This window comes from Trichosurus vulpecula, chromosome 5, assembly GCF_011100635.1.
Source record: "Trichosurus vulpecula isolate mTriVul1 chromosome 5, mTriVul1.pri, whole genome shotgun sequence".
Lineage (NCBI taxonomy): Eukaryota > Metazoa > Chordata > Mammalia > Diprotodontia > Phalangeridae > Trichosurus > Trichosurus vulpecula.
Window position 1 is genome coordinate 119,638,653 of NC_050577.1, and position 26,987 is coordinate 119,665,639.

At 41.8% G+C, this 26,987-nt stretch overlaps 1 protein-coding gene across 1 annotated transcript in view; it reads left to right on the forward strand.

Annotated features, from left to right (window-relative positions):
• The window catches only part of RBM28 (RNA binding motif protein 28), a 38,306-nt gene extending 27,776 nt beyond the window's left edge, over positions 1 to 10,530 (forward strand). The window contains exons 14-19 of the mRNA XM_036759735.1: positions 3,197 to 3,355; positions 5,427 to 5,576; positions 5,855 to 5,929; positions 6,968 to 7,221; positions 8,282 to 8,381; positions 8,989 to 10,530. Of these exons, the coding sequence (XP_036615630.1) occupies positions 3,197 to 3,355; positions 5,427 to 5,576; positions 5,855 to 5,929; positions 6,968 to 7,221; positions 8,282 to 8,381; positions 8,989 to 9,123 (873 nt within the window). The 3' untranslated portion in view covers positions 9,124 to 10,530. The remainder of the gene's footprint in view (positions 1 to 3,196; positions 3,356 to 5,426; positions 5,577 to 5,854; positions 5,930 to 6,967; positions 7,222 to 8,281; positions 8,382 to 8,988) is intronic.
• Positions 10,531 to 26,987: the final 16,457 nt, after the last annotated feature.

The following is a 26,987-nucleotide window of genomic DNA, read 5'->3' on the forward strand; positions in this document are numbered from 1 at the left end:
GAGATTATGTGATTTAGGAGGTTATTTACTTACCCGAGTAAGCTTGAGCAAGTTACTGTATCACTCAGCAAACGTGGTCGGGAGCTGTGCTTGGTGCCAGGGAGGAGGGGAAGGGGAAGTAGGCAACATGTACATATACAAGAATGTGCAGAAGAAATTTAGATACTTTTGGTGGGGAGGGCACCAACAACAGAGGTAGCAGGAAGGGCTTTGTACAGAAAGTGGCCTTTTAGCTGAGTTGTGGGGGAAATGAGGTGGAGGTGAGAAAGGAGTGTATTCTAGGCATGGGGACAACTGGTGCAAAAGCATGGGAGAGGAAAACCCAAGTGTTGTGTATGAGACCCAACAAGAAGGCCGGTTTGCCAGGACTGCCAAGTGCAGGAAGGGGAGTAATGTGCGACAGGGTTGGAAAGGTAGCTTGGGAGCAGGTTGTGAAGAGCTTTAATAACCCAAAAAAGGAGTTTATATTTCATCCTAGAGGCACACTGGAAAGTGGCCAGGATCCAAAAAAAGATCTCACTATGTTAATAGTCTGAACGTTATAAGCTGAAAACCAATCGGGATAATGTGAAGTCTTACACTTGAGTAAAAAAAGTCAGCTTCACCAAGTATAAGATGAGAAGATGTAGTTAGCTCCTCTCACAAAGATCTGGGGGTTTTAGTGGAATGCACACTCAATGTGAGTCAGTGATATGGCAGCCAAAAAAGCTAATTCAGTCTTGGGCTAAACTCAGAGAGGCAGGCCTTTTTAGGAGCAAAGGGGTTGCTAATCCCACTGTATTTTGCCCCCATCAGACCTCATCTGGAGGATTTTTGGGCATTGCAATTTAAGAGAGTGTTTGGAGGGCAGCAACCAGAATGGCCAAGGGTCCTGAATTCATATCAAAGAGCATTGGTTGAAGAAACGGGAGTATTTAGCTTTGGAGAATAGAAGTCTCTGGGGGACATAATGGCTACTACTAAGTATTTGAAGGGCTATCATTTGGAAGACAGATAAGACATGTTCTGTTTAACCCTAGAGAGCAAAACTAAGAGCAATAGGCAGAAGTGGAAAAGAAGCAAATGTAGGCTTGGTGTCAGTAAAAACTTGTTAATATTTAGAGCTGTCCAAAGGTACAATCGCTGCTTCTAGAAGTAGGGGCTTTCCTCCTCCCTTAGGGTCTTCATGCAGAGCTTGGGTGACCATTTGTCAGTTATGTTATGGTTTTGGATCCCTTTCAGCACTGGGTTGAACAATATGGCCGCTAAGGTCCCTTCCAGCTTTCCCAGTCTGTGATTGTACAGAAGGAGCCACTGGAGTTTAGTTAGTAGGGAAATGACATGGTCAGAGCTTTCTGTTTAAGGAAAGTCACTTGAGTAGCTGGGTAGAGGATGGATTTGAGTGACGTGAAACTTGAGTCGGGGAAACCCGGTTAAGAGGCTTTTAGGATAGTCTAGATGAGAAAGAGCTGAAAGCCTAAATTAGAGTGGAGGCCATGTGAGGAGAGAGAGATGGGCATAGTATGGCAGCAGACTCAAGGTTAGGCAACTGATTGAATGTGTCTGGTTAGAAGGAGTGAAGAATCGAGGAGAACAAGGAGAATCAAGATTGTAAACCTGGGATTTTGGAAGACTAGTATTGCCCTTGACAGAAATTGGGAAGTTTAAAAGAAGGGATGGGTTTGGGAGAGAGATAATAAGTTATGTTTTGGACCTGTTGAGTTTGAGATTCCTATGAGATGTACAACTTGGAAAGTCAAGTGGACAGTTGGAGAAAGGTGATAGGAGCTCAGGAATGGAACATAATCTTTACTCATAAAGTTTCTTTTTTTTTTTCTTTTGGGCAGGGCAATGGGGGTTAAGTGACTTGGCCAAGGTCACACAGCTAGTGCATGTGTCAAGTGTCTGAGGCCTGATTTGAACTCAGGTCCTCCTGACCCTAGGGCCGATGCTCTATTCACTGTGCCACCTAGCTGCCCCAGTTTATTTTCTTAAATTCAATTTTAGTTTATTTCTGTTTCTACATCCCTTACCCATTGAGAAGCCAAGAAAGACAAAACCCATTACAGTTATGTGTAGTCTACAAAACCAATTCCCTCCTTAGCTATGTCCAAAAAAGGAGAGAGAAAATAAAATATGTTTACCCTCTGTCCATTCCCTTTCTATCTGGAGGTGGATAGCATGTTTCATCATGAGTCCTGTGGAATTGTGGTGGTTTACTGTGTTGATCAGTGTTCCTGAGTCTTTCAGAGTTCATTATTTATACGTTATTGTTGTTATTATATAAGTTGCTCTCCTGGTTCTGCTCCCCTCGCTTTACAATGTAAAACATACATGTTTCCCCAGGTTTTTCTGAAACCATCCCCTTCATAATTTCCTATAGAACAAAATGTGTTCCATCTCATTCACATATCATAACTTATTCAGTAAAATTTACTTTAAAAAAAGACACAGCTCTAGGTGAACTTAGATTGGTATACATGCAGTATTATAAGCCTAAGTTAGTACTGGAAAAAGTAATAAGCAAATATATGAAATTTGGCACAGCATTTAAATGAAGAGACTGTATCTTGTGCAGTCAGGTAGCCATACAGTACAGTTGTGGTAACATGATTATAGGTACAGACATTCCTTTGCCTCAAGATGGCAGAGTTGAATTTTCTTAAGGTTTCATCATTTGAGAAGATATCTTGTACTTTCAGAATAAACCAGCTACCAAAGCAAAGGAAAGCACCAGCTATTTTCCCTCCTTTGTCAGGCCATGTGAGACTGTATTATGACCAGTCTTTTCCATTTTACACACACACACACACACACACACACACACACACACACACACAATCATTAGCTGACAGGATTCCTTGCTTTTAGAAGGCAGCTATTCTATAGTAGACAAGACACTGTATTTGAAACCAAGGTTTGAAGCCTGGGTTCGAGTCCTGGCTCTGTCACTTATTATCTGTGTGACCTTGGGCTCTTTCTCATTTCATCTCACCTCGCTTCACCTCTCTGATCTTTACCTGTAACATACTTGTGCTGCCTACCTCACAGGTCTCTCATGAGAATAAAAGGAAAAAGCACTGTGCGACATGATGACTAAACGTCGGTAGCTGTCTTCCTCACTGTTATTAATATTCTTTCGTCTTGTCAAATTCTAAGTCTGCTCTTCTTAAGGTTGACTTGAACTCTACCAGTTTGTTGTTCATTGTTCTTGCAGTTTGAGCTTCTCAAACATCAGAAACTGAAGGATCAGAACATCTTTGTCTCCATGACCCGGCTGTGTCTCCACAATCTTCCAAAGGCGGTGGATGACAAACAGCTCAGGAGGTTGGTGCTGACTGCAGCTGGAGCTGGAAGGGCTGTGCGCCTGAAGGAGGTAAGAGGGTGCTTTTTTCTCCCTTTTTTCTTCCTTTCTTCCTTTTCTTTTCAAGTATCCCTTTGGTGTTTGTCTACATTCGGTGGGGGGGGGGGGGGGTGCGTGGTCTGTGCCAACATCTGTGACTCATTTGGTTAAGCATTGTGTGCTGTGATGCAGTCAGGGTTTGGGGTTCAGTCCCAGCACTGGTGAAGTAGCTTTCCTGTGTTCTGTGATTTCAGACTATATTCCTAACCCTAGCCATTATTTTGTAAATAAGTGCTGTTGGTCACAAGAGGGGCTTGCTGGGAAGGGGTAGCTAAATCTGTCACTACAAATTTATTTCATTATCCTCAGTGACTAATATTACTATCTATCTTCCAGATATAAAGGATAGCATGTGGTTATGATTAATGCATTTTTAATTTGGTAGGTATTGAGATAACGGATGTAGATTTAAGGTTTACAAAACACTTTACAAGCATCTCATTTGTTCCTTGTGACAACTTGGTTTTTGGTTTTTGGTTTTACTTGGTCATTTCACTAGGTGGAGGGAATTTCTTGTGTGGAAAGTACCTCCACAGATCCAGATCAGCAACCCTTTTGTAGCTTAGAATCTTAGAGAATTCCCTGGAACCACTGAAAGTTTATGTGACTGGTCCATAGTCACATAATTAATATTGTGAAACCTAGTATTGGGAATCCAAATTCAGTACTCTTTCCCATTGGCGTATTATTATTTACTGATACATACTGTTGTTTAATTTTTTTCTGTAAATCTTGTCTCTTCATCAAGATTGTAAGATCCTTGAAGTCAGTGACCATATCTTGGACTTTAATGCCCCCAGCAGGGCTTTGTACAGTGTTAGGCATATAGATCCTCAGCAGATAGTTGTTGCATACTGAGTCCAGCATCTTGGGGTCCTGAGGTCTTAGTCCTCACTATTATTTGGCTATTACTTAGTATTATTTGCGTGCTGTTATCCAAAAAACTAGGAGTGACTTCAGAAATTTTGAGCAGAAAAAAACACTGAGCTCATAGCCATAGAGTCTTCTCCCCATTTCTCTGTGTCTGTACACTCTTCATGTTCTTCCTATACCTTTTCAAATGCAGTAGGCGGCTGTCCTTGCCTTCTTCAGAAAGGTCTTCAAGGGAAAGAGAGGTGTGGGTATAATATAGTCCTACACACATAAATACTGAAGTCGATCAAGCTTACATGCAGTTTCATATTTCAGCGGTCTGTAATGTCATCAGTGTGGATACTCTTTCTTCTAATGCAGATTGCTGTCATTCTAGTAATTTAATAGATAGTCTGTAAGAGTTGGCTATGGCCGAAAGAAGTATTGGCCCATTTGCCAGCTTGGTGAAGAGCTGGCTTCCTTTCTGTCAATAGTCATGGCATCTGTTACCAGCTCTGTTCGAGAGAATTTGCACTACATTAGCGTATATTTGAAAAACCAAGTTCACCTCTAAGTCAAGATAAAGCTTTGGTGTGGGGCTCCAGTGAAATAAATGGCTGCCTATTATTGAATCGTCGTTCAGTCATGTCTGACTCTTCATGACCTTGTGGACCATGGCAGCCAGTATTGTCCATGGGGTTTTCTTGGTAAAAATACTGGAATGGTTTCCATTTCCTTCTCCAGTAGGTTAAGGCAAACAGAGGTTAAGTGATTTGTTCAGGGTCACACAGCTAGGAAGTGTCTGAGGCCAGATTTGAATTTATGTCTTCCTGATTCTAGGCCCAATGTTTTATCTACTGAGCCAATTAGCTATTGACAGTTTATTTCATTTTGTACTGAATTATCCTACTTTTCCTCTTGTATATAAATTTGAATTTCATGTTGATGTGTATTTTTAGGATATAAGTTCCTAGAGGTAAGGGAACCATATCTATTTTAACTCATTCTGTGCGTGCACAGCCAAGTGCTCTGTTAGGTAGACATCGACCCGGACAAGGATTGTTTTCCTTTTTTAAGTTGCTAGAGAACTTGGTGCTGTGAGAGCCATCCATATCAAAACCTGCTTGAGGACAGGGAAGATGTTTTTCTCTCTTGTCAGATCACCATTGTTCTTTCTCTCGGTTACCCTTAGTGTCGTGTGATGCGTGATCTTAAAGGTGCACATGGGAATGTGAAGGGTCAGTCCTTGGGTTATGCTTTTGTGGAGTTTGAAGAACACGAGCATGCGCTGGCAGCCCTTCGTCACATCAACAACAACCCTGAGATCTTTGGTCCTCAGAAGGTGAGAGGTGTCCTGTGGGGAGTCATGGATTGCCCAGACTGGGCCTCTTGGTGTCTATTGTCTCCTTGTATTAGAATAGAGGGATGAGAAGAGTTAAGGACAGGGCTCGGCATAAGGGGAATTGTAATTTGGACAAGTTGCTTGCAGAACCAATAAAGCTTACTACTGTGTGAAGTGAGTAAATAGCAGAGCCTCACTTGTACTGCGTATATACATGACCCACTGTACCCATAAGTTAAGATATTTGATGAAAGCTTTTTTCTCTTTCCCTTATACAGAGACCAATAGTAGAGTTCTCTTTGGAAGATCGAAGGAAACTAAAGATGAAGGAACTGAGGGCCCAGCGAAACCTGGTATAGACCTTGTTCTTGTAGCTATTTAAAATGCCCTGTGGTGTTTGTTTTGCCAAGTCCTAGTGCGCAGGTCTCTGCTCAGAGCTTTTTTCGTATCCTTAACTCTTAATTATTTGAGGACTAACAATTTATAGAGTTTTCAGACTGTTTTTCCTCCTGCTGTTTCATCTCTTGGTCATTTTGCTTTTACCTCCTGCTAGGTAAAACTGCACCATACTAGAGAGAGGGCAGGAGACAGGAGAGAAGAAACTCTAGATTAATATTATTACTGATTAAACTTTTGGTCAGGATAGATGCTAAAGCTAAGATTAGAATTTTGTATTAAGTACTATCTCTCTGTTCTCTGGATTTTGACTGCCTTTTGGTTTAATATGCAATGTATAATACACTGTAGTTTTAATCATCTATTTCTAAAATCTATCCATCTATATATATGTGTATATATATATGTATACATATATATACACACACACACACACACACACACACACACACACACATGGAAATTACTGTTCTTATTTTAGCTTTTGCGTTTATGACTATTTTTTATCATATTAACTTGCCTATTCACCATAGTTTTGGGGTACAGATCATTTATGTGTGAAATCTAAATAGGCCTGGAATAGAAAACTCGGGAGTGTAAATTTAAGTGTTGTTCGAGGACTATTTTGGTGCCCTATAAAAAGTAAATGTGCAGTTATTGTCTAAAAATATTATTGTGTTATTGCTTTGGAAGCAGTTCTAAAGTTTCTTGCTTTTAGATCCTGAGTATTTTCTTTCCTCCTTGTCTTTATCAGAGGTGGAGGGACTGAGTGTCCTGTCTTCTGACCCTTTGTGACAACTATAGTGAATGTCCAATGCCTGTTACTGTTTTCTTCTTAATCCTCGTAGGTTTGGGGAAAACAAAGTATACTGCTTTTTCTTTCTTCTGATTCTACCCACTTCACATAAAACCCATATTCTGCTGAGACTTGTCAGCAGCTAGGTTTCGTAGAGAAACCATGTGGGAAACTCACTGTGAACTGTTGGTTTATGCAGCAGAAAATGAAATCAAAGTCTGTAGCTGATGGGCCCCCAAAAGACCAGCAGCAACAGCCTGGGAAGTTCCGGAAGCCTGAGGCTGCTCGCAGTCACACACAGGGCCCGAGCAAGCTTCCCCTGAAACCAAAAGGGGCTCCAGGTTCATGGGCAGGTTTCCAGACCAAGGCAGAAGTGGAGCATGTGGAGCTGCCAGATGGAAAGAAGCGGAGAAAGGTCTTGATGCTCCCCTCACATAGAGGTCCAAAAATCAGGTAGGAGGAACTTCAGGGCAGCAATGGGTGGGTGGGAAGGGAGGAGGGTGCTTCTAAGCCAGGCCTTGTTTTACAGAGGTTTACTCCAGTCAGGAGTTAGCTATTGTCCTTTTTGTGGACAGATGACTGGGACATTCAGTGATGTGTTATCTTGTTTGGTGAGCAGCTAGGTGGTGCAGTGAATAGAGTGCTGGGTCTGGAGTTAGGAAGACATCTTCATGGATTCAAATCTGGCCTCAGACACTTATTAGCTATGACGCTGGGCAAGTCATTTAACCCTGTTTACCTCAGTTTCCTCATCTGTAAAATGATCTGGAGAAGGAAATGGCAAATCACTCCATTATCTTTGCCAAGAAGACCCCAAATGGGGTCACCAAGGGTCTGGCACAACCGAAAAATGACTGAACAGCAAAATCTCATTTGAAGGGACGATCCAAAGAACCCATCTTTGCATGAGTACACATGCCATTGTCAGACTTTGTTGGGAGGATGCATGTGACCTTTGATTTGGGGATCCTTTGAGGGCAGGGCTTCATATATTTCCTGTCTGGTTCATGACTGAGCGTAGAGAAGCCCCAGTGAACATTATAGATAAACATCTTACTTTCTGAATGGGACCTTAGTATTTGCTGAGACTTGTCTAATTGGATTTTCTCTTCAGTTAGTGAAGAACACTTTGGCATGAGATGGTTTTAAGAATGTTTTCTGTAATACATAATATCATCGATACCACACAGTGCTATGTCATGTCCGTGTGCAATAGGTGCTCAGTAAGTATTTGTGGGATGAATGAATATCGGCTGATAAATGAAGGTTCTGAGTTTGGCTGAAATGTGAAGCCATTGGGTTAATTTGTTGAACAAGGACACAGAGATTGGAAATCAAAACGCCCTGCTGTAGCGTCATTTTAAACGTTAGTTCTGCCTACTCCCAGTCTAGGAATAGTACGTTGTTTAGCTTGCCATTCTGTAAGAGAGAGGCTTTCTTTTTGATTGCTGGGTTCCTGGCCCACGTGGCCCTTGAGAGGTGACTCAGAGTAAATGCTTGACTCTGATTTCAGAATGCGGGACAAAGGGAAGGCTAAACCTCCTCCACCCAAAAAGCCAAAGGTCCAGATGAGACATCAGAAACAGGAGAAGCGGCGCACCATGTCTTTGCAGGTGAGGACAGTGTGACAGTTCTGCCTCCTGCGGGCACATTCTTGTCACTTGTTATCTTAGTGAAAAGCAGGTCTTCCAGGGGCCGGGCTGCAGCCATCTTTCCTGAGTACAGTAAGGAAGGTCCTTTCTGGGTGTTCTGGGGGAAGGTGAGCAGGGAGGGGTGTGAGAGGGCCCAGGCTTGGTGATGGTTCCAGGAGTCACTGTGCTCCTTCCAAGCTCATTACAGATTCTTGGGAAGCGTTCAGGTGGGGAAGGGTGTTTCCTTCAGACCATGGCCAGGTTCTGGCCTGACATTGCTGAGCTGATGGGGTCTGAACTGTGGCTCAGAGCCCAGACGCGTGCATCTGCCTTCTCCCTCGGGTTTCTAGGTTTGCTGACTATGGGTATGGGGCACTCATAAAGATCATCTTTTTCTGAGTAGTGGCAGAGAGATTACAGAGCTCTTGTTGATGTCTTCTCTTTGAGGAATCCTGAGATTTCTTGAATGGAGTTTAGCTTGGGAAAACTTGTTGGTGAACAAGTACTTTGAATACTGCATCCTTTGGGTGTTTAAATAAAGGTGAGATACACATTAATTCCTTTTTGCCTCCTTCCCTTTCTCCTATAGGTACCAAAGAAAAAGACTAAGGAAAATAAGTCAGAAATTCGATTCAACCAGCTGGTCGAACAGTACAAGCAGAAAATACTAGGACCAACAAAGGGAGCCCCTTTTGGAAAGAAGAGCAAATGGTTTGACACTTAACCATAGCAGCAAATGGCTTAAGTACCTGCCTCCTTTGCTACATTGCAGAACATCTTGTCTTCTGGTAGTATTGTGTTTTTCATTGTAGGAGAGAGCTGGTGGGCTGCCATCCTGAACTGTACAACTCTGGCCAACAGGTCCTCTCTCTGAGGTCTTATAGCCCCAGAGGAGAGTCACAAAGATTTGATGATCATTTCGTATTTATATCCAGATTGTTCTATGGAGCTGCATCTCATTGTTCCATATTTATTCTTGTTTCTTGAGTGGAAACGATTGTAACAAATTCCTTCTCATGATGACTTTTAATATGTCTATTTTGATAAGCATCCTGTCTCAAGGAAAAACTTTTGATATTTTTAAAATAACAAATCATCATGCTATTCATGAACCATCATTATATCCTTGTGTCTGATTGCACAGTCTTTGTATAGTGAATATGGAGAGATGGCCAGATAAGAGTCAGAAGGGATGAAAGGTTGAAAGCAATGCTCTACTAATCCCCTAGGATTGCCCTCAGTATGACTACCTTGACCTCTAGTTGAATTCACTTCTAGGCCCAGTAGGCTCATCCTGCCCTTTGAGAAGTGCTGCCTTTCCTGACACTTCAAATGCATCTTTTTGTGATGCAGTTGTAAACCATATGCCACATGTGTGTAGTGGGAGAGACACAAGGCACAAACTTGCTGCCATGGGCTGTCCCAAATCATATATGTATGTGTCCTTTAAAATTACAGTAAATAATTACACAAAAGGGGAAGGAAAGGAGCAAAGTTTTGAGAACTGTGTCTTCAGAATCATTGAAGTATAGGAGAACGTCCTAATAGTCTGGGGCAGGGAAAAGAGAAAGAATGTGATAGTGAGTATAAAAAGTGCTACAATACTGGAAAATGCCCTAGAAGCATTCCCGGTGCCCAGAATACTTCAGACTTAGCCACCATCTCAACCTCTTACAAGCTCCAGGTTTTCACCTCAGTCTGTCAGGGAACATTTTCCATGCTAATAGGTTTTTATTTTATAATGTCAGCAGGAAAGTCGGGTTCATTTTTGGGAAGTTTAATTTATAGGTACCTTTGCTGGAAATGATTATTCTTAACATAGGAAAGAGCTGTATTTATGCTCTAAATGGTGCTGAAAATGAGCGCTGACAACCTTTACCCCCAGTGAGTGAAGAAGGGAGTTTGGTTATGTAATATGAATATATACTCGCATAAATAAGTTGTCTGTTTTTTTTTAAAAAAAATTCTTTTCTGCTGGAGAAACAGAGCTTTCTGCATTGCTTTGTCTACATTGACCCTGAACTTTGCATTTCTTGTCTACATCGGATTCTACTTGACTCAACAATTAAGTGACTTGAGGAAGTCAGCTGATTTCAGATGTTTCCTATAATTAAAATTTGTCTCTCTGCCAGTGCCTAGCATAGTGTTTTGCACACAGCAGTCCATTAAGTGTTTATTGAATGAGTGAATGACTCTCTCCTTCTCTGTGATGGAGCAATATTTCTACACCTAGCTCCCAGGGCTTGTTTTATTGACCTGTCTAATGGCTAGATCAGACTGGGTAGGGAGCAGTGGAACTCCTGCTCTGCTTCTCCTCTCCCAGTGTCAAATCCTAGGCAAACCAATGAACAACTCTAATTTTATTTTCAGGCTAACATGGTAGATGTTTAGAAAGTAAAGAAAAAAGTTAAATGATACAATTACAATTGAACCATTTATAATTATTCTATCTCAGTGTTTAACCATGTCAAAGCAATTAGCTGGGATAAACAATCTTCAGGCCAGAACTTTCTGTGGGTGGGCTCAAAATGGAGAAATAACAAAGGCCTTAGGGTAGGCGGTAGCAGCCAACTAGGAATCAGTCTCCAGTATGTCCTAGAGGACAAACCAGCTTGTCCTTTCATGAGTTCCTTCGTGGCAACCCCTTGTATTATGTCAATAAAATGTATCTACTGAAGAAGAAGTCCTCACTTTGTCTCAGGCAGTTAGATGGGGTAGTAGAGAGAACACCAAATTAGAGTTGGGAATATCTGAGTTGAAATCTTGGCCTTAGACACTAGCTGACCTTGGGCAAGTCACTGAACCCGTCTGCCTCATTTCCTTTCTCTGCAAAATAGTAATGATAATAGCAGCTTCCTTCTGAGGTTATTATGAAGATTAAGTGAGGTAGTACATGGAAAGTGCTTCATAAATCTTTAATTGCTATGTAAGGGCTATTACTGTTTTTAAAAGGTTCATTCTAAGGAGAAAAGCAGAATTTCTTAGGTTTGTAGGACTGAAAGGGATTTTGATCCTTCTAGTTAATGTTTCCCATTTTTGAGCTTTTCCCCAGCCTCCCTCCCTCAACATTCTGTGTGTAGGAATGTGCAAACCTCAATGATTATATCTGTTTTTGAGGAAGGTTCCTTGGGTCCCTCCATAACTTATTTCAGTGTTTTTCAGTATTTTGGTGTACCTTTTTGGAATGACCCTTAAATCACCTTTAGCTGAGGCAACTTATCTCCATTTCTGGCAGTGGGGAGAAGGGGAAGAGCTGAGGGGCACTGAGCAACGGGACCCAAAGTGTTCTGAGAATATAGCCTTTGGAGAGTCCAATCCAGTGTTCTATTCCATGCTTTCAGAGCTGTTTCAGACCTAGCAATATGGCATCAGAAGCCAGTGAAGATGTTAAAATGACCTTGGCAACATGGAGAAAGGGTAGAAGAGTTCACACTTTAGGTAAGAGAGGCCAGGGACCAAGTCTCAAGGGCAACCCTGGAAATAAGGAGAGCTGGAGCATTTCAAATCTACTTACGATATGTTGGCCATTGTTTCAGCTTGGGTGCCTAGGAGGGTCCACACAACTCACAGGATATCATTTTCTTTCCAGTAAGGGGTCATCTTCAGCCTACTTATGGGTTCGTGCCATTCCACTTCTTGAGTTTCTCCATGGCTGGTCTGTGTGTCTCTCAGCAGACATTCTCACAGTGAATGAAAAGAATTTGCCTCCTCACTTTCCCCTCATTTTATCTGGGGACTGGGTTGGTTCATAGTGAAGGACATAGCGTTTGCTACTTTGAGGCAATGTGTATGGAATCATGTACGTGTGTGTGCGTGCGCACTCACACACACACACACACACACACACACACAAACACACTCACCCCCTTTGTTATGAATTTCTCCTTTAAGTCTCTTCTATTTCTGGATCAATGGTCCTAGGATTCTTTTTTCCTCTTCTACCATAACCTTTTTGTCTCCATTTTTACCTCTACAACTGCCTGTTATTTGGATGTATCAGTGGTCCCCATGGGTATTGCTTAGCCCAGTCTGATGCCTTTCGGAGCTAGAGAGGTTGCTAAATTGTCTACCAAAGGCCCTGTAGCCCCTGTGCTGCCCACAGATGGGTGATGGAGTCCACTGGCTTTAGAAGCCTTAGCTGCAAAAAACTCAATGATTAAAAATCCAGCACTGAAATGCCCTTTTCTCTTATCTTCTCTCTGTCCCTCTCTCCTTTTCTCTTTCTCACTGCCTCTGTGTCCTCAAGCTGACACCCCATCACCAGCATGCTCCTCTTAATTAAAAAATCCTTTTAAGATCCTTTTAATGAGATTTTTTCCCTTCTGATGCCACTGTGGAAAAGAAATCTTACAACTCCCGTTCCAGGGTGTGGAAAACTCTCCACGCCACACTGAACCTCAAATAGAGGCAGGAGCCCAGAACAGTTTTACAATGTCATTCTTGCTGTTGGGGAGTTATGGAGACTTGCTTTTCAATCAGAAAATAATAATAATTTAAAAACCCCAACAAACACCCCTGCTGTTACTGCAGGAGCAATAGTGATTAGGCCCAGCAGGGCGTAAAGCCGGGGAGCACTCGCGGCACTTTCTCCAGCAGGGCCCCTGGGGAGGAGAGCAAGCCTGTTTCACTTCAGAGGTGAATTAAAAACCAAAGTGAGACAAGAGCTAGGTCTTAAAAATGAAGTGTTTATATGCTACAAAGCATGCTAAGAAGTCCTGAATTGGAATCCTGGCTCTGCCACTTACCACCTGGGTGACCTTGGGCAAGTCACTACCTCTTTGAGTCTTAGTTTCCTTATCTGTCAAATGAAGATCAGACGACTAGATCATCTTACGGTCCCTTTCACCTCTCAGTCTATGATCCGAAGGAACTGACTGACTATTGATAGTTGCTGGCAGAAAAAAAAAATAGTCCAGTGAGACAATTGGCAAACTTCTGGCACTGACTGGGCATTGGCAGTTTCCCTTGGTAATTTCATCTCCTCCCTATTCCGACAGGACAGGACTTAATTTGCTGCCTCTGTTCTGACTTCAGGTCCCTCACCATGGACTTTCCCATAGACTTCATAACCTGTCTATCCATGACTTCCTAACCTTCCTAACCCTTTCTACTTGTCCAGCCTTCTTGATACCTTAGTCCTGTCCATAGACCATGAACCCGAAGCACTGGCTTTCTTGCAGTTCCTTCCATAAGACCATCCTAGGCCTTTTTACTGTCTCCTCACCTGTTCCTCCTGGCTTCCTTCCATCCCTCATCCCCATCTGCTAACGCCCCTCTTCTGAAATGACCTCCCTTCTACTCTGTATATATCTTATATGTAGTTATTTACATGTGTTTCCCCCATTTAAATGTCTTTTTGAGGCAGGGACCATTTTTGCCTTTCTCTGTATCCCCAGACCATGCCACAATTTCTGGCACAGCAAAGCACCAATATAAATGCTTATTTAGTAACTGTGGAGACTAGAATCCAATTAAAAATTGGCTTTCTGGCTCTGGCAAATATTTATGAAAATTTAGAGCATTTAGGTGCAGGGGGTATTATATACAGATAGAATGTTTTGGGATCTCTGAAAACACTGATCCTTTTATGATGTGTGAACGGAACCAAAGAACTGGTAGTACACTACCCCAGCGACCCCCTGGATGGTCTCATGGTATAAAGCTAAGTGGCCACCTTGTATGTAACTTGCAGGGGTATTCACCAGGCTGGGTGACTTGGCTCCATGTAATCTCAGGGTGTTCAATTTACATAGCTTAACATATAATGGGAGAGTTGCCACTATAGAGAATGAGAAAACAGCTGGGTTTTGCTGATCCGGCTAGACCTGGGGGTTGTGGGGGGTTTCCTACATTTTGATTAGCCTGTGAGAGACCAGGGGAAAGGCTAATATACCAGTCTTATCACAAGAGCTGCATCTTTATTTATTCCTTCCAGTCACCCACCCCGTGCACAGGCACAGAATAGAGGGAATTCTGTGTAAGAGGTGGGATGTGGGAGGAGATTGTGTTCAAGGGATTGTGTAAGGGGAATGCCAAGTTCCCATGTGATATTCCGGGTCTATCTCCCAATTGCAAAGGAATGTAGAGAGTCTTCGAAGACAGAACAGTCTGGTCCATTCAAGGGGGTGGGAGGAGAAGAGTTCTGCAGGACTGGGCAAAAGGTTCCCTGCAGAGAACAACAGAATCACAAAAAGGGAGAGGAGAAGCAGTAACTGGCCTCCTCCCATTTGCTTCCTAGCAAGGCCTCAGGTCCCTGGTGGATGCCCATCCCTAGGGAGCCAAGAAGGGAATAGATTCCCAGGCTTGGACTAAGTTTGCCTTCTGGGAGTTTTCTTGATTAGACAGGTGTTCTGGCTTGGAAAACACGCAAGTAGTGAAAGTCTCTGTCTTTTCTTGGCTGCTGGATCTAAAGAAGACAACAAAAAATCATGATGGATGAAATCCATTCAAAATAGGACCTACTTCCTTCAACATTATGCTCTTTTCTCCTCTTCCCCCCAAGTCCCCACTCCCCCACCCTCAACAATTTGACATCTACCTTGACATTAAGAAATCCTGATCTGTTTATTCAGTGCCATACCAAACAATCAAGAAATTATTTTGTAGAGCTAGAAAAAATAATAACATTCATCCAGAACAAAAACTCACGGATATCAAGGGAGGCAGTGAAAAAAGTGTGAAAGAAGGTGGTCTAGCCATACCAGATCTCAAACTATTATAAAGCAGTAATCTAAACAATCTGGTACTGGCTTAGAAATAGAGTGGTGGATCAGTGGAATAGATTAGGTACAAATTACATTATAGTAAATGACCATAGTAAGCTAATATATGATAAACCCAAAGATCCAAGTTATTGGAACAGAAATTCATTATTTGACAAAAACTGCTGGGAAAACTGGAAAATAGTATGGCAAAAACTAGGCTTAGACCAATATCTCACACCATATGCCAAGATAAGGTTAAAATGGGTACATGATTTAAACATAAATGGTAGTACCATAAGCAAATTAAGAGAGCATGGAAAAGTTTATCTGTCAGATTTATGGATAAGGAAAGAATTTAGGACCAAAGACAATATAGAAAGCATTACAAAATGTAAAATAGATAATTTTGGTTATATAAAATTTAAAAGTTTTTACATAAAACTAATGGAACCAAAATTATAAGGAAAGCAGAAAATTGGGGAAAAATTTGCTATGAGTATCTCTGATAAAGGCCTCATTTCTCAAATATATAGAGAACTGAGTCAAATTTATAAAAATACAAATCATTCCCCAATTGATAAGTGGTCTAAGGATATAAACAGTTTTCAAGATAAAGAATTCAAAGCTATCTATAATCATGTGAAAAAAATGCCCTAAATCACTATTGATCAGAGAAATGCAATGTAAAACAACTCTGAGATACCACCTCACACCCATTGGAATGGCTAATGTGACAAAAAAGGAAAATGTTAGATGTTGGAGGGAACGTGGGAAAACTGGGACACTAGTATACTGTTGGAGTTGTGAACTGATCCAACCAATTCTGGAGAGCAATTTGGAACTGTGCCCAAAGGGCTGTAAAACTGCATATCCTTTGATCTAGCGATACAAGTGCTAGATCTATATCCCAAAGACATCCCCCCAAAAAGGGGAAAGGACCTATTTGTACAAAAATATTTATAGCAGCTCTTTTTGTGGTGGCTAAGAGCTGGAAATCAAAGGGATGCCCATCAATTGGGGAATGGCTGAACAAGCTGTGGTATATGATTGTAATGGAATGTTGTGTTATGAGAAATAACAAGCAGGATGATTCCAGAAAAACCTGGAAAACTTACATGAACTGATGGATAGTGAAGTGAACAGAACCAGGAGAACGTTGTACACAGTAACAGCAAAATTGATGAAGAACTGTGAATGACTTAACTATTCTCAGCAATACAGTGATCCAGGACAATCCCAAAGGACTAATAACGAAGCGTACCATCCGCCTCCAGAGAAAGAACCGATATTGATTGAACACAGACTGAAGCTTGCTATTTTTCACTGTCTCATTTTTTTCTTTTATTCCAGTCTTCTTGTACACAATGACTAATATGGAAATGCTTTACATATGCATATGTAAATTGCTTCTCATCTGGGGTGGGGGGAGGGAAGAGAGGGATAAAATTTGAACTCAAAACTTTAAATAAAAATGTTAGAAAGAAAGAAATCCTGAGCGATTCTGAATGCTTACAGCCCCGCCTTCTTGTAGTAAGCCTGATTATGTCTACAGCTGCACAAAGAGAAGAGGGTAGTTATCTGGTTCTTTAGAATCATATGGCCAAACTTTGTAATCCAGCTTCCCAGCTAGATTCTTTTGGGGCCAGGAGTATTTTTCTTAAATTGAGGGTCTCTTGAAGCAGGTCTGTTTTGCTAACATTAATGGGGGAACAGTAATGAGATTCACTAAGGAGTTACTGCCTGGTCGCTAAGACCCAGAGGAAAAAAAACAATATTTGGAGGTTTATTCTGAAAGTAACATTTCAGGCTCCATTGTGTAGACGAGGAAAGAATCTGATTTATAGAGGGCGAGGGTCAGAATGCCAGCTGCCGCTAGGTGGTGCAGTGGACACAGCACTGGACCTTCTGAAGTCAGGAAGACCTAAGTGAGTGGCCTCAGACATTTACTAGCTATGGGACTGTGGATTAGTCACTTAACCCCTGCCTGCCTCAGCCTTTTCGTCTGTAGAATGAAGATAATAATAGCACCTACCTCACCGGGTTGTTGTGAGGATACAATGAGATTAGTATCTGTAAAGCGCTTTGCAAATCTTAAAGCTCTAAGTGATTGCCAGCTAATATTATTACTGGGCAGTGGATAGAGTGGAGTCAGGAAGACCTGAATTCAAATCCAGCCTCAGACACTTACTAGCTGTATGACTCTGGGCAAATTACTATTGGCTTCACTTTCCCCATCTGTAAAATGAGCTGGAGAAGGAAATTGCAGACCCCTCTATTATCTTTGCCAAGAAAACCCCAAATGGGGTCACGACTGAAATGACTGAAATATTATTATTGCTAGGTATGATGTCAGACAAGTCTTTGGGCTTCAGATTCCCTGGCTTCAAAATTAAATTGTACTAGGTGACCTCTTAAGGTCCTTGTCAGATCTAAATCCTATGATGAGTTTCCCACTGGCCATCTTCCCTACTGCCTTGGTTTTGTAAATTATGGGGCCAAAAAAAAATGAGTTCTGGGACCGAGAAGTGAATTCATTCAATAGATAATTTAATTGGCCTAGTTTAGATATAGCCTATTGATCCAGCATTTCTTGAGTTTGATGACTTTGGATTTTAGTATGTGTAGAATTTAGTGTCTCCTGAGGAAGAATTCAGCAACTCCAGGCATTAGCTTTGAATCTCTTCTGTTGCTATTTGAGCAAACTGTCCTCCCAGCATTTCTTCTGTCTGCTCTGTCATCCTAACCTCTCCCTTAGACAGTGTGCTGGGCTCAGAAGCAATTTTTCAATCCCTTGGAACGTCTTTATTTTAAAATGTTCTCTTCAGGGCCCGAGAGATTCTTCCTTAGGGAGGGTTAGACATGTGCAAATTTCAGTTTTTCAGAGTTCAGCTGTTTCTGAATCATTTAGCATACCAGAAAGATAAGGGGGAGAAAGCAAAGTTGTTTTGAAAATAGAAAAAAAAATGGACTTTTTTTTCTCTGCGAATTCTAACGCTAGAACAGACTGATTGATTTGGCACAAGTTTTCTTACCAGAGATGGCAAATACAACTCCAAAAAGGATTAGTTGGGGAAGCTCTGAGTGAGAGTAAAGGAAGCTGGCTCTGACTTTAATTAATGTTTATGGCTAAGTGGGCGGAATAGACAGTTTCCTATGTGACATAATCTAAAGGGTAACAGGAAAGGCTTTCACCCCAATCTATCCAAACTGATAACTACAATTTCTCTTTTATATTGTCCTCTTTTTTTTAAGGCGCATGTTATCCGTTTGGCAGCATTTTAGTTTGTCATAGAAACCCAGGATGATCAGGGACCATGAACATTTAGTCCATTTCTTTCATTTTACAGATCAGGAAACAGGTCTAATCAGAAAAATTTTCTCTATGAGAATGTCAGCAGCTCAAGTGAGAAGAGGACTTTGAAGTGGGCAAAAGAATAGACCAAAAAGAAACTATTGTCATCGTTGTAGTTTTGATGTGTCCTTACCTTTTCAGAGTTTTTCCTGAGACTTAGCTGGAAAGAAACACCTATTCATTTTACAGATGAGATCATCTGGTCTTTTTACAAATGAAGAAACAGGTCCAAAGAGGCGAGTGCCCTGCCTGCCAAAAGTCCCTAGACTAGAACCCAGATCTCTTCCTGCACGTCACGCCTCCATGCTTTCTTCATCCAGCATGAGTAATAGCCTTGGGGCCTGAGCCAAGATCTTGTAGACTGTCACTCCTGCTGACTTCCAGGGTGGGTTTTCAGGCTTGATTTTTCTTTATCAGGTTTCAGTAGAAACGTTAAGCACTTCTGAAACAACCTCATCTCCATAGCTCTTTAAGGTTTCCAAGTCCTTTCTTCATAAAATCCCTGGCAGGTGGAACTGCAAGTATTATTCTCCCAATTTTACAGATGAAGAAACTAGGGTTTCTAAGCCTTAAGAAATGAAGAGATGTGCCCAAGGTCACATAGCAAATGACAAAGCTGGGATTTGAACTCCAATTCTGGTATTTTTCCCATACTATCCTAGAGATGCTGAAACTCTAGCCAAGTGTGTATGGTGGGGAAAATACTAGAATAGATGGTTTGGCAAAGCCACCTCCCTAGACTGTGCTGTTGGTGTCCCCAATCACTTCCCCCACAAGAACATGATGCTGCCCTCCAAGAGTCCCAAAGAGTTTTTTTGACCATCAAATGAGAATGTATGGCTGGGTGTGGTGGGGCAGGCTGGTCATTCGTGCTATTAGGGAGGCTGAGGCTGGTGGATTGCCAGAGCTCAAGAGTTCTGAACTGCAGCAAGTTAACCTAATTTTCCAGAAACAGAGCAGGTCAAAATACCCATGTTGATCAGTGTTGGGATTAAGCTGATTGGGTGAGTGGTTGCTGTACTTCCAGTCTGGCTGAGATAGGGAGATCCAGTCTCAAAGAGAGACAGACAGAGACAGAGATAGAGATGGGGAGAGAGAGAGACACAGAGTGAAAGAATATGTAAACCACAAACCCTAACGTGCACTATAAATGCCAATAGGTGGTATTATCACCAACATTGTTACTGTGGTAGAAAAATCCTTAGCTCTGTGGCTGACCTAGGGATGAAATTAAAATTCCGGCTCTGTCTGAGGTTGCCCTACAATCCCCAAAGGCTTTTGTAAGAGGGAGCTTTTGGCATCAACGGATAGCAGAAAAATCACTGGAATTAGAGTCAGGAGAACCTGTCACAGTGGAAAGGGTCTGAGACTTGGAGTCAGAGGCCTGGGGTTTGAATCCTGGATCTGCTACTTCCTGTGTGACCTTGGGTCTAGTCACTCTGGAATTTGTCTGTAAAACAGAGGGGCTGGTCTCCATGACCTCTAAGTCCCTTTCAGCTGTAAGTCTAAGAGCCTGTGACCTGAGTTTGAATCTTGCCTGATCTTAGCTATGTAACCCTGGACAAGTCACCCAAACCTCTCTGAACCTCTGTTTGCTAATCTACAAAATTAGTGTTATTACAATAGCATCTATTTTTTATTTGCTTTGATGCATTCATACTCTTTCCCCTGACTGAATAGAAGCTGGAAGCCTGACACTGGCTCATTTTTGTTCAACTGCTTTGCCTTTATTGGTGCTCAATAAATGCTTCTTGATTGATAGCTTCCTAACAGGACGATTGCGAGGATCGATATGTGTAAAGTCAATGAATGTGCTAGGTAAGTGTTATTAGGATAGGGCTCGATCTGTGATTTCTCTGGCACAGGGAGCTCCCAGGTGAGAAGACTTCTACCATGCAGGTCAGTATCTTCTCTGCAATTTATAGATTGCCTAAAACACTGAGACATTAGTGACTTGACTAGGGATAGACAGTATGCATCAGGTGGGACCTGAACCCAGGTCTTCTTGATGTCCGGGCTGGCTCTGCAGCCATTATGGTAAATTCCTCTTAGTCTAAATAGATGCAAATAACTCTGGAACATAGATAAGGACCTCTGATGTTTTCTCCGTTCTTCCCTCTTTGTTGGGCAGTACAGCTGAAAGGTCAAAGATGAGTGTGACCCATGCCTGCGTCTTCAGAGACAGCTTTCTTCCAGATGCTCGGGGCTTTCCATAAATCCATCAGAGGATTTTAGGAACATATTAGGGGAATGAGATTGCATCTGCACAATGACCAGTGAGCAATCTATGATTTAGAGCTCATAGATTTAGAGCTGGAAGGAACCTTAGAGGTCATTCTGTCTCAAGTTTCCAAATATCTGGATGTTTGGCATGGTGGACACAAAGGGTCTGGATGCTTGGCTGAACAGCTCACAGCTCGTCGTTCATGTGGGCTGACACAGCTGAAAAGGGATTATAAAGGACTTTAACTCCATTAAGGGCCTGGTTCAGCTCAACTAGGAAGACCTGACTGGTGTTAGTGGGAAGGTCAGGAGCCTTGGGTTCCGATCTTAGTTTTAGCACTAACTCACTGACTTTGAGTAAAACTTTGTCTGGACTTTAATTTTGTCTTTAACATGAGGGGTTTGGCAAGCTTTTGAGGACTCTGTATGTGTGTGTGTGTGTGTGTGTGTGTGTGTGTGTGTGTGTGTAGACATCTATATCTGTCGGCAGGTAGAAAGATAAATATCTGTCTATATAGACATCTATATCTATCTATAAGAAGATAGAGAGATATTTGGAAGGGACTTTGCTTGTATCTTGTTGAATCGCCTCATTTTACAAATAAGGGGAACTAGAGTTCCAGTGGCTTTTCTGGGGTCATCTAGGTAATAGTAGGCTAATGTCATCTTAAACTGCACTGAGAGGCACAAACCATCTCTGCTCAGATCTTCCCCAGAGTGTGGATGTGTCTAGTTTGGGGCATCACATTTTAGGAAGGACAAAACCAACTTGGTGAGTTTGGAGAGAGGCCTTGAGATCATGCCCCCAGTTAAAGGAACTGGGGATTCTCAGACTGGAGAAGAGAATATTTGGAATGACAGGGTAGTTGTCAACAAATATTAGAAAAGGTGTCAGGTCTAAGAGATCAGACTTGCTCTACTTGGCCCTAGAGGGCGAAACTAGAAGCAACATAAAACATTGCAAGAAGATGGATTTTGGCTCAATGAAAGAAACAAGCTCCTAATAATTGGAGTTGTTCAAAAGTCCTTGTCGATGTGCTTAAACTAAGGCATCCCAAACAGAACATGATACTCTCATGGGCTGCTTCCAAAGGCAGTGTGGTCTCTCTCACTTGAAGTCTTCGAGCAAAAGCCGGATGACACCTGGCCAGGGATCTGGTAGAAAGGATCCCGTTCAGACGTTGGGTGGACTCGGGCTACACAAGATATTTCAGATTCCAAATCTACTGCTCTTTCCATGCTGCTTTCCAGATTGGTTGCTAATATTCTTCAAATAAAATTTTTGAAGCACTATAAAATGATGAATTAATAGATGGATGAATGAAATAAAAAGCATTTGTTTAAGTACTTGCTGTAATGTTTCAGGCACCCTAGTAAGGGCTGGGGTTGTGAATATAAAAGAGGGACAGGTCCTACCTCAAGGAGCTTACTAGTGGGTGTTGTATTCTTTTTTGTTTTTGTTTTTTTTTTTTGTTTTTTTTTAGGTGGGGGGGGGGAAGGCCAGACAATTGAGGTTAAGTGACTTGTCCAAGGTCACACAGCTAGTATGTGTGTCAAGTGTCTGAGGTTGGATTTGAAGCTACTTACTGCACCACCTAGCTGCCCCGGGTGTTGCATTCTAATAGTGGAGTCCACATATGTAGAGGCATGGTGAGCAGGGAGGGGTGTTTTGGTCTGGGAAGTCACAGGGTTGGTGGGTGGAGTCACAGGCCAGTCAATCGACTCCCACTTTTCAGAAGCAGTGAAAGTGCTGATTTGGTCACTGTTCTCAGACACAGAAACGGAAAGGGGGATAGGAATAGCTGAGTTTCCCCAGGGCGCAGTTTTGGAAGGTCCCCTTTAGAAAGCAGCAGTATGGCAAGAAGATGACTGAGAAGCATGGTTTATACTCCTGTAGCCCGTACATACCTACGTACATACATCCATACATGAGCTACAGGAGCAAACGTTAATCAATTAATCCAAATAGGACAACACAGTCTAGGATGGCAAGTATCTCAGTTCATCCAGAGCACAGTCCCTGGAGGTCACATTCCAAGGACACACACATATAAATACATGTGTATACACACATTCTATTATAACATGCATGTATAGTTATGTATGAATATGTACAGTATAAATGTGTGCACACACATATATATATACACACATACACACACACACACACACACACACACACACACACAGAGGAAGCATGGCATCAACAAGACCTGGGGAGGAGAAGTTGCCAATGGAGAATAAATGTCTGAATTACTCTGTGTGTGTGTGTGTGTGTGTGTGTGTGTGTGTGTGTGTGTACACATTGTTTTGTTTTTCAGTTTCTCAGTTGACTTCAGAAAGATTTTACATCAACTTAAAGTGTACTGGATTGTATGTTTAAATGACTTTATTTGATTTTTGACACTCAATACAATGAAATGGAAAAAACAAATTCTTTTAAAAAATATCAATAATTTACTTTTAGTTTTCAACATTCACTTCCATAAGATTTGTGTTCCAAATTTTCTCCTCCTCCCTCCCCTCCCCCTACCCCAAGACTGTGCAATCTGACATAGGCTCTACATATTCATTCATATTAAACATATTTTCACATTAGTCATGTTGTAAAAAAGAGTTGGAACCAATCAGAGGAGCCACAAGAAAGAAGAAACAAACAAAATGAGATAGCAAATAGTCTGCTTCGATCTGCATTCAGACTCCATAGTTCTTTTTCTGGATGTGGATAGTATTTTCCATCATGAGTCTTTTGGAATTGGCTTAGATCTTGTATTGCTGAGAAGAGCAAAGTCGGTCATCGTACAATGTTACCATTACTGTATACAATGTTCTCCTGGTTCTGCTCACATCACTCTGCATCAGTTCATGTAAGTCTTTACAGGTGAAAAACCAAATTCTAACCATTGTCTCCACAAGACTTTTGTTATAGAACGGATACATGAAGCCTAGGAACCTTGAGAGGGCCCTGAAAATCTGTGGACCTTTACCAGAGCACAAGTTTATCAGATCACAGAATTTTACCATTAGAAGCAACTTAATCAGCTATCTAGACCAACCTGTACCCAGAAAGAATTCCTGTTATAATTTATTCAACAGCTTAAAAAAACCTTTGCCTGAAGAAGTCCAACGAGATGGAACCTACTTCTTTTAGTGGCAGCCCGATCTGCCTTGGACAACTTTGGAGGCCAAGAAATTTTTTCTATCATCTTTGCCTCTTCTCCCTATTCTTCCCAGTTCTACTCTCTGGGGCCAAACAGAACAAAGTCTAATCTCTCTGATGCATAGCAACACTTCAAATACTTAAAGATAGTTATCATATGCCCCCGAGTGTCTTCTCTTCATCCAGGCTAAACATCTCCAGTTTCTTTAACCAATCTTTATCTGATACAGCCTGAAGGCCCTTTTCTTTTCTTTTTTTAAAATTTAGTATTTTATTTTCTCCCAATTACATGTAAAAACAATTTTCAACATTTATTTAAAAAATTGAGTTCCAAATTCTGCCCCCCTCCCCCATTGAGGAGGCAAGCAATTTGATTTAAGCTATACACGTGCAGTTATGCAAAACGTATTTCCATATTAGTCATGTTATAAAAGAAAACATGGACCAAAATAAAAACCCAAGAAAAATAAAGTAAAAAAAGAATGCTTCAATCTGTATTCAGACTCCATGAGTTCTTTCTCTTTGGATGGAGAGCATTTTTCATCATAAGTCCTGAAGGCCCTTTTCAATACTGGTTTCTTTTCTCTTGTTGCTATCTAACTTATCAATTCCTAAACCAAGTCATCCAGAATTCAATACAGTACATAAATTCCAAAGGAAGTCTGACCAGGCAGAGTGCAGAGCTAGTTGTCACTTTCTAAGTTAGCTAGAGAAGGCAGCTAGGTGGTACAGTGGATAGAGCTCTGGGTCTGGAGTCAGAGAGACCTGAGTTCAAACTCAGCCTCAAATAATCACTAGCTGTGTGACCCTGTGCAGGTCACTTAACCTCTGTTTGCCTTATCCCACTGGTGAAGGATATGGCAAACCACACCATTATTTTTGCCAAGAAAACCCCATGCAGGGTCATGAAGAGTGAAACATGACTCTTCATTCACATGAATGTTTCATATCTGGGGAGAGACTTTCAGGGTCTGGCAATGAATAAGAGGGAGTGATATCAAAAACTCAACCAGGAAAAAAAAAGGCTAGCATAACACCAATGGCTCGATGGCAGAAAGTCAAACCTGTGCTTGAGTGGTTGGAGTTTCCCTGACTGGGAACTTGGAGCAGTTGTGTTTATATTGTTAACTTTTTGATTGAATATAAGCTCCCTAAAAACATCAGAGGGCATCTCTGTGGCACAGTGGATAGAGCATTGGGCTTGGAATCATGAAGACTCACCTTCGTGAGTTCAAATCTGGCCTCAGACACTTACTAGCTGTGTGACCCTGGGCAAGTCGCTTAACCCCGTTTGCCTCAGTGTCCTCATCTGGAAAATGGGCTAGAGAAGGAAATAGCAAACCACTCCAGGATCTCAGCCAAGAAAACCCCAAATGGAGTCTTGAAGAGTTGGACAGGACTGAAATGACTCAACAACCAAAACATCAGAATATCCTCACAAGTATGAGAGAGTGTCATTGCTAAGTTAGGAGCAATAGGTTAAAGGACTAAGAAAGAGTGTCCCTGAGCTGTGGCAGAGAGCTGAGACCTAGGGAAGTCATCACGCCTTCCAGCATCCTCAAGAGCTGTGGAGAGTTCAAGTAAAGGTCTATTCTTTCCCCAGCTTCCCCTCCCGGTGCCTGCTGCTTCTGTACTCCAGTGTTTCCAGTAACCCGAATTTTTGCCTCAATCATATTAGCTAGAGATTGATATAAGTGTAAAAGTAAAGCAGAAAGCCAAACCTGTGCCTGAATGGTGGGAGTTTTCCTAACTGGGGGCTTGGAGCGATTGTGATTGTACTGTTAACTTTCCAATTAATGTTGTTTTTGTCATTGACTCATTTCAGTCGTGTCTGGTTCTTCCAGATCCCATTTGGGGTTTTCTTGGCAAAGATACTGGAGTGGTTTGCCATTTCCTTCTCCAGCTCATTTTACACATGAGGAAACTGAGACCAACAGGATTGAATGATACAAACTCCCTAAAAACACCAAGAATATATTACAGAATAAGAGAGTGCTAGCTAGCTCTGAGCTCAGATGCACTGTTCCTAGTGCCATCATTTGTATGCTAATGAGATGAGTCAAGATATGTGGGCAGACTCATTTCTTTGACTAAAGGAGCCACTTGCACCTTTAATAGCCCCCAGCCGGAAACAGAGAGAGAGAGACAGAGAGAGAGAGAGAGAGAGAGAGAGAGAGAGAGAGAGAGAGACAGAGAGAGACAGAGAGAGAGAGAGACAGAGAGAGAAGAGAAGAGAAGAGATACAGAGAGAGAGAGAGAAGAGATACAGAGAGAGAGAGACAGGGACAGAGACAGAGAGAAGAGACAGACAGAGACAGAGAGACAAAGAGATTGACAGAAATGGAGAAACAGAGACATATATGTATATATATAAATAGAGAGAGAGAGAGAGAAAGAGAGAGAGAGAGAAGAGAGAAGAGAAGAGATACAGAGAGAGAGAGAGAGAGAAGAGATACAGAGAGAGAGAGAGGGACAGAGACAGAGAGAAGAGACAGACAGAGACAGGCAGAGACAGAGAGACAAAGAGATTGACAGAAATGGAGAAACAGAGACATATATATATATATATAGAGAGAGAGAGAGAGAGAGCCTTTTCTAATATCCCTTTCAGTTCTAAAAATCCATGATCCACCCCAGTGTTCTTAGTTACTATGTAACTCGTGACTCCCTTGGAAATGTTCTCTGAAGCCTCATACATATAAAGAGCACACTCCCTGAATCTTAGGATAACTTTGCAGCCTTATGATAGCCCAGGGTCAGCGGCAGGCAGGAGTTTTTGGTCTATTTCCCTCAAGCACTTTGAGTTTCCTATCAAGCCCTTTAGCCTTTATGATTAAAAAAAAAAAAAGTGACAGAGACCCAATTTAATATCAGTAAATAACTCCCTACAGCTCCCATCTCAGCTTCTTAGCAAAAGGCGCACACCCACTCCTGCTCTCCCTCCCCTTCCTTCTCCCTCAAGCATCAATCTCTCTCTTTCATTTTCTCCTAACAGCTGGACAATTCGGTGGTGAAAACAAAAGTCGATTGATTTTTTTTTTAGACTGAATTGACTGGCTTAATTCAGGCATAGCGTACAATCTAACAGCCTCATGTAGAGCAGCCTCTTTCATGGGATTTAGGGCTGGAAGAGACTTTAAGGATCATCT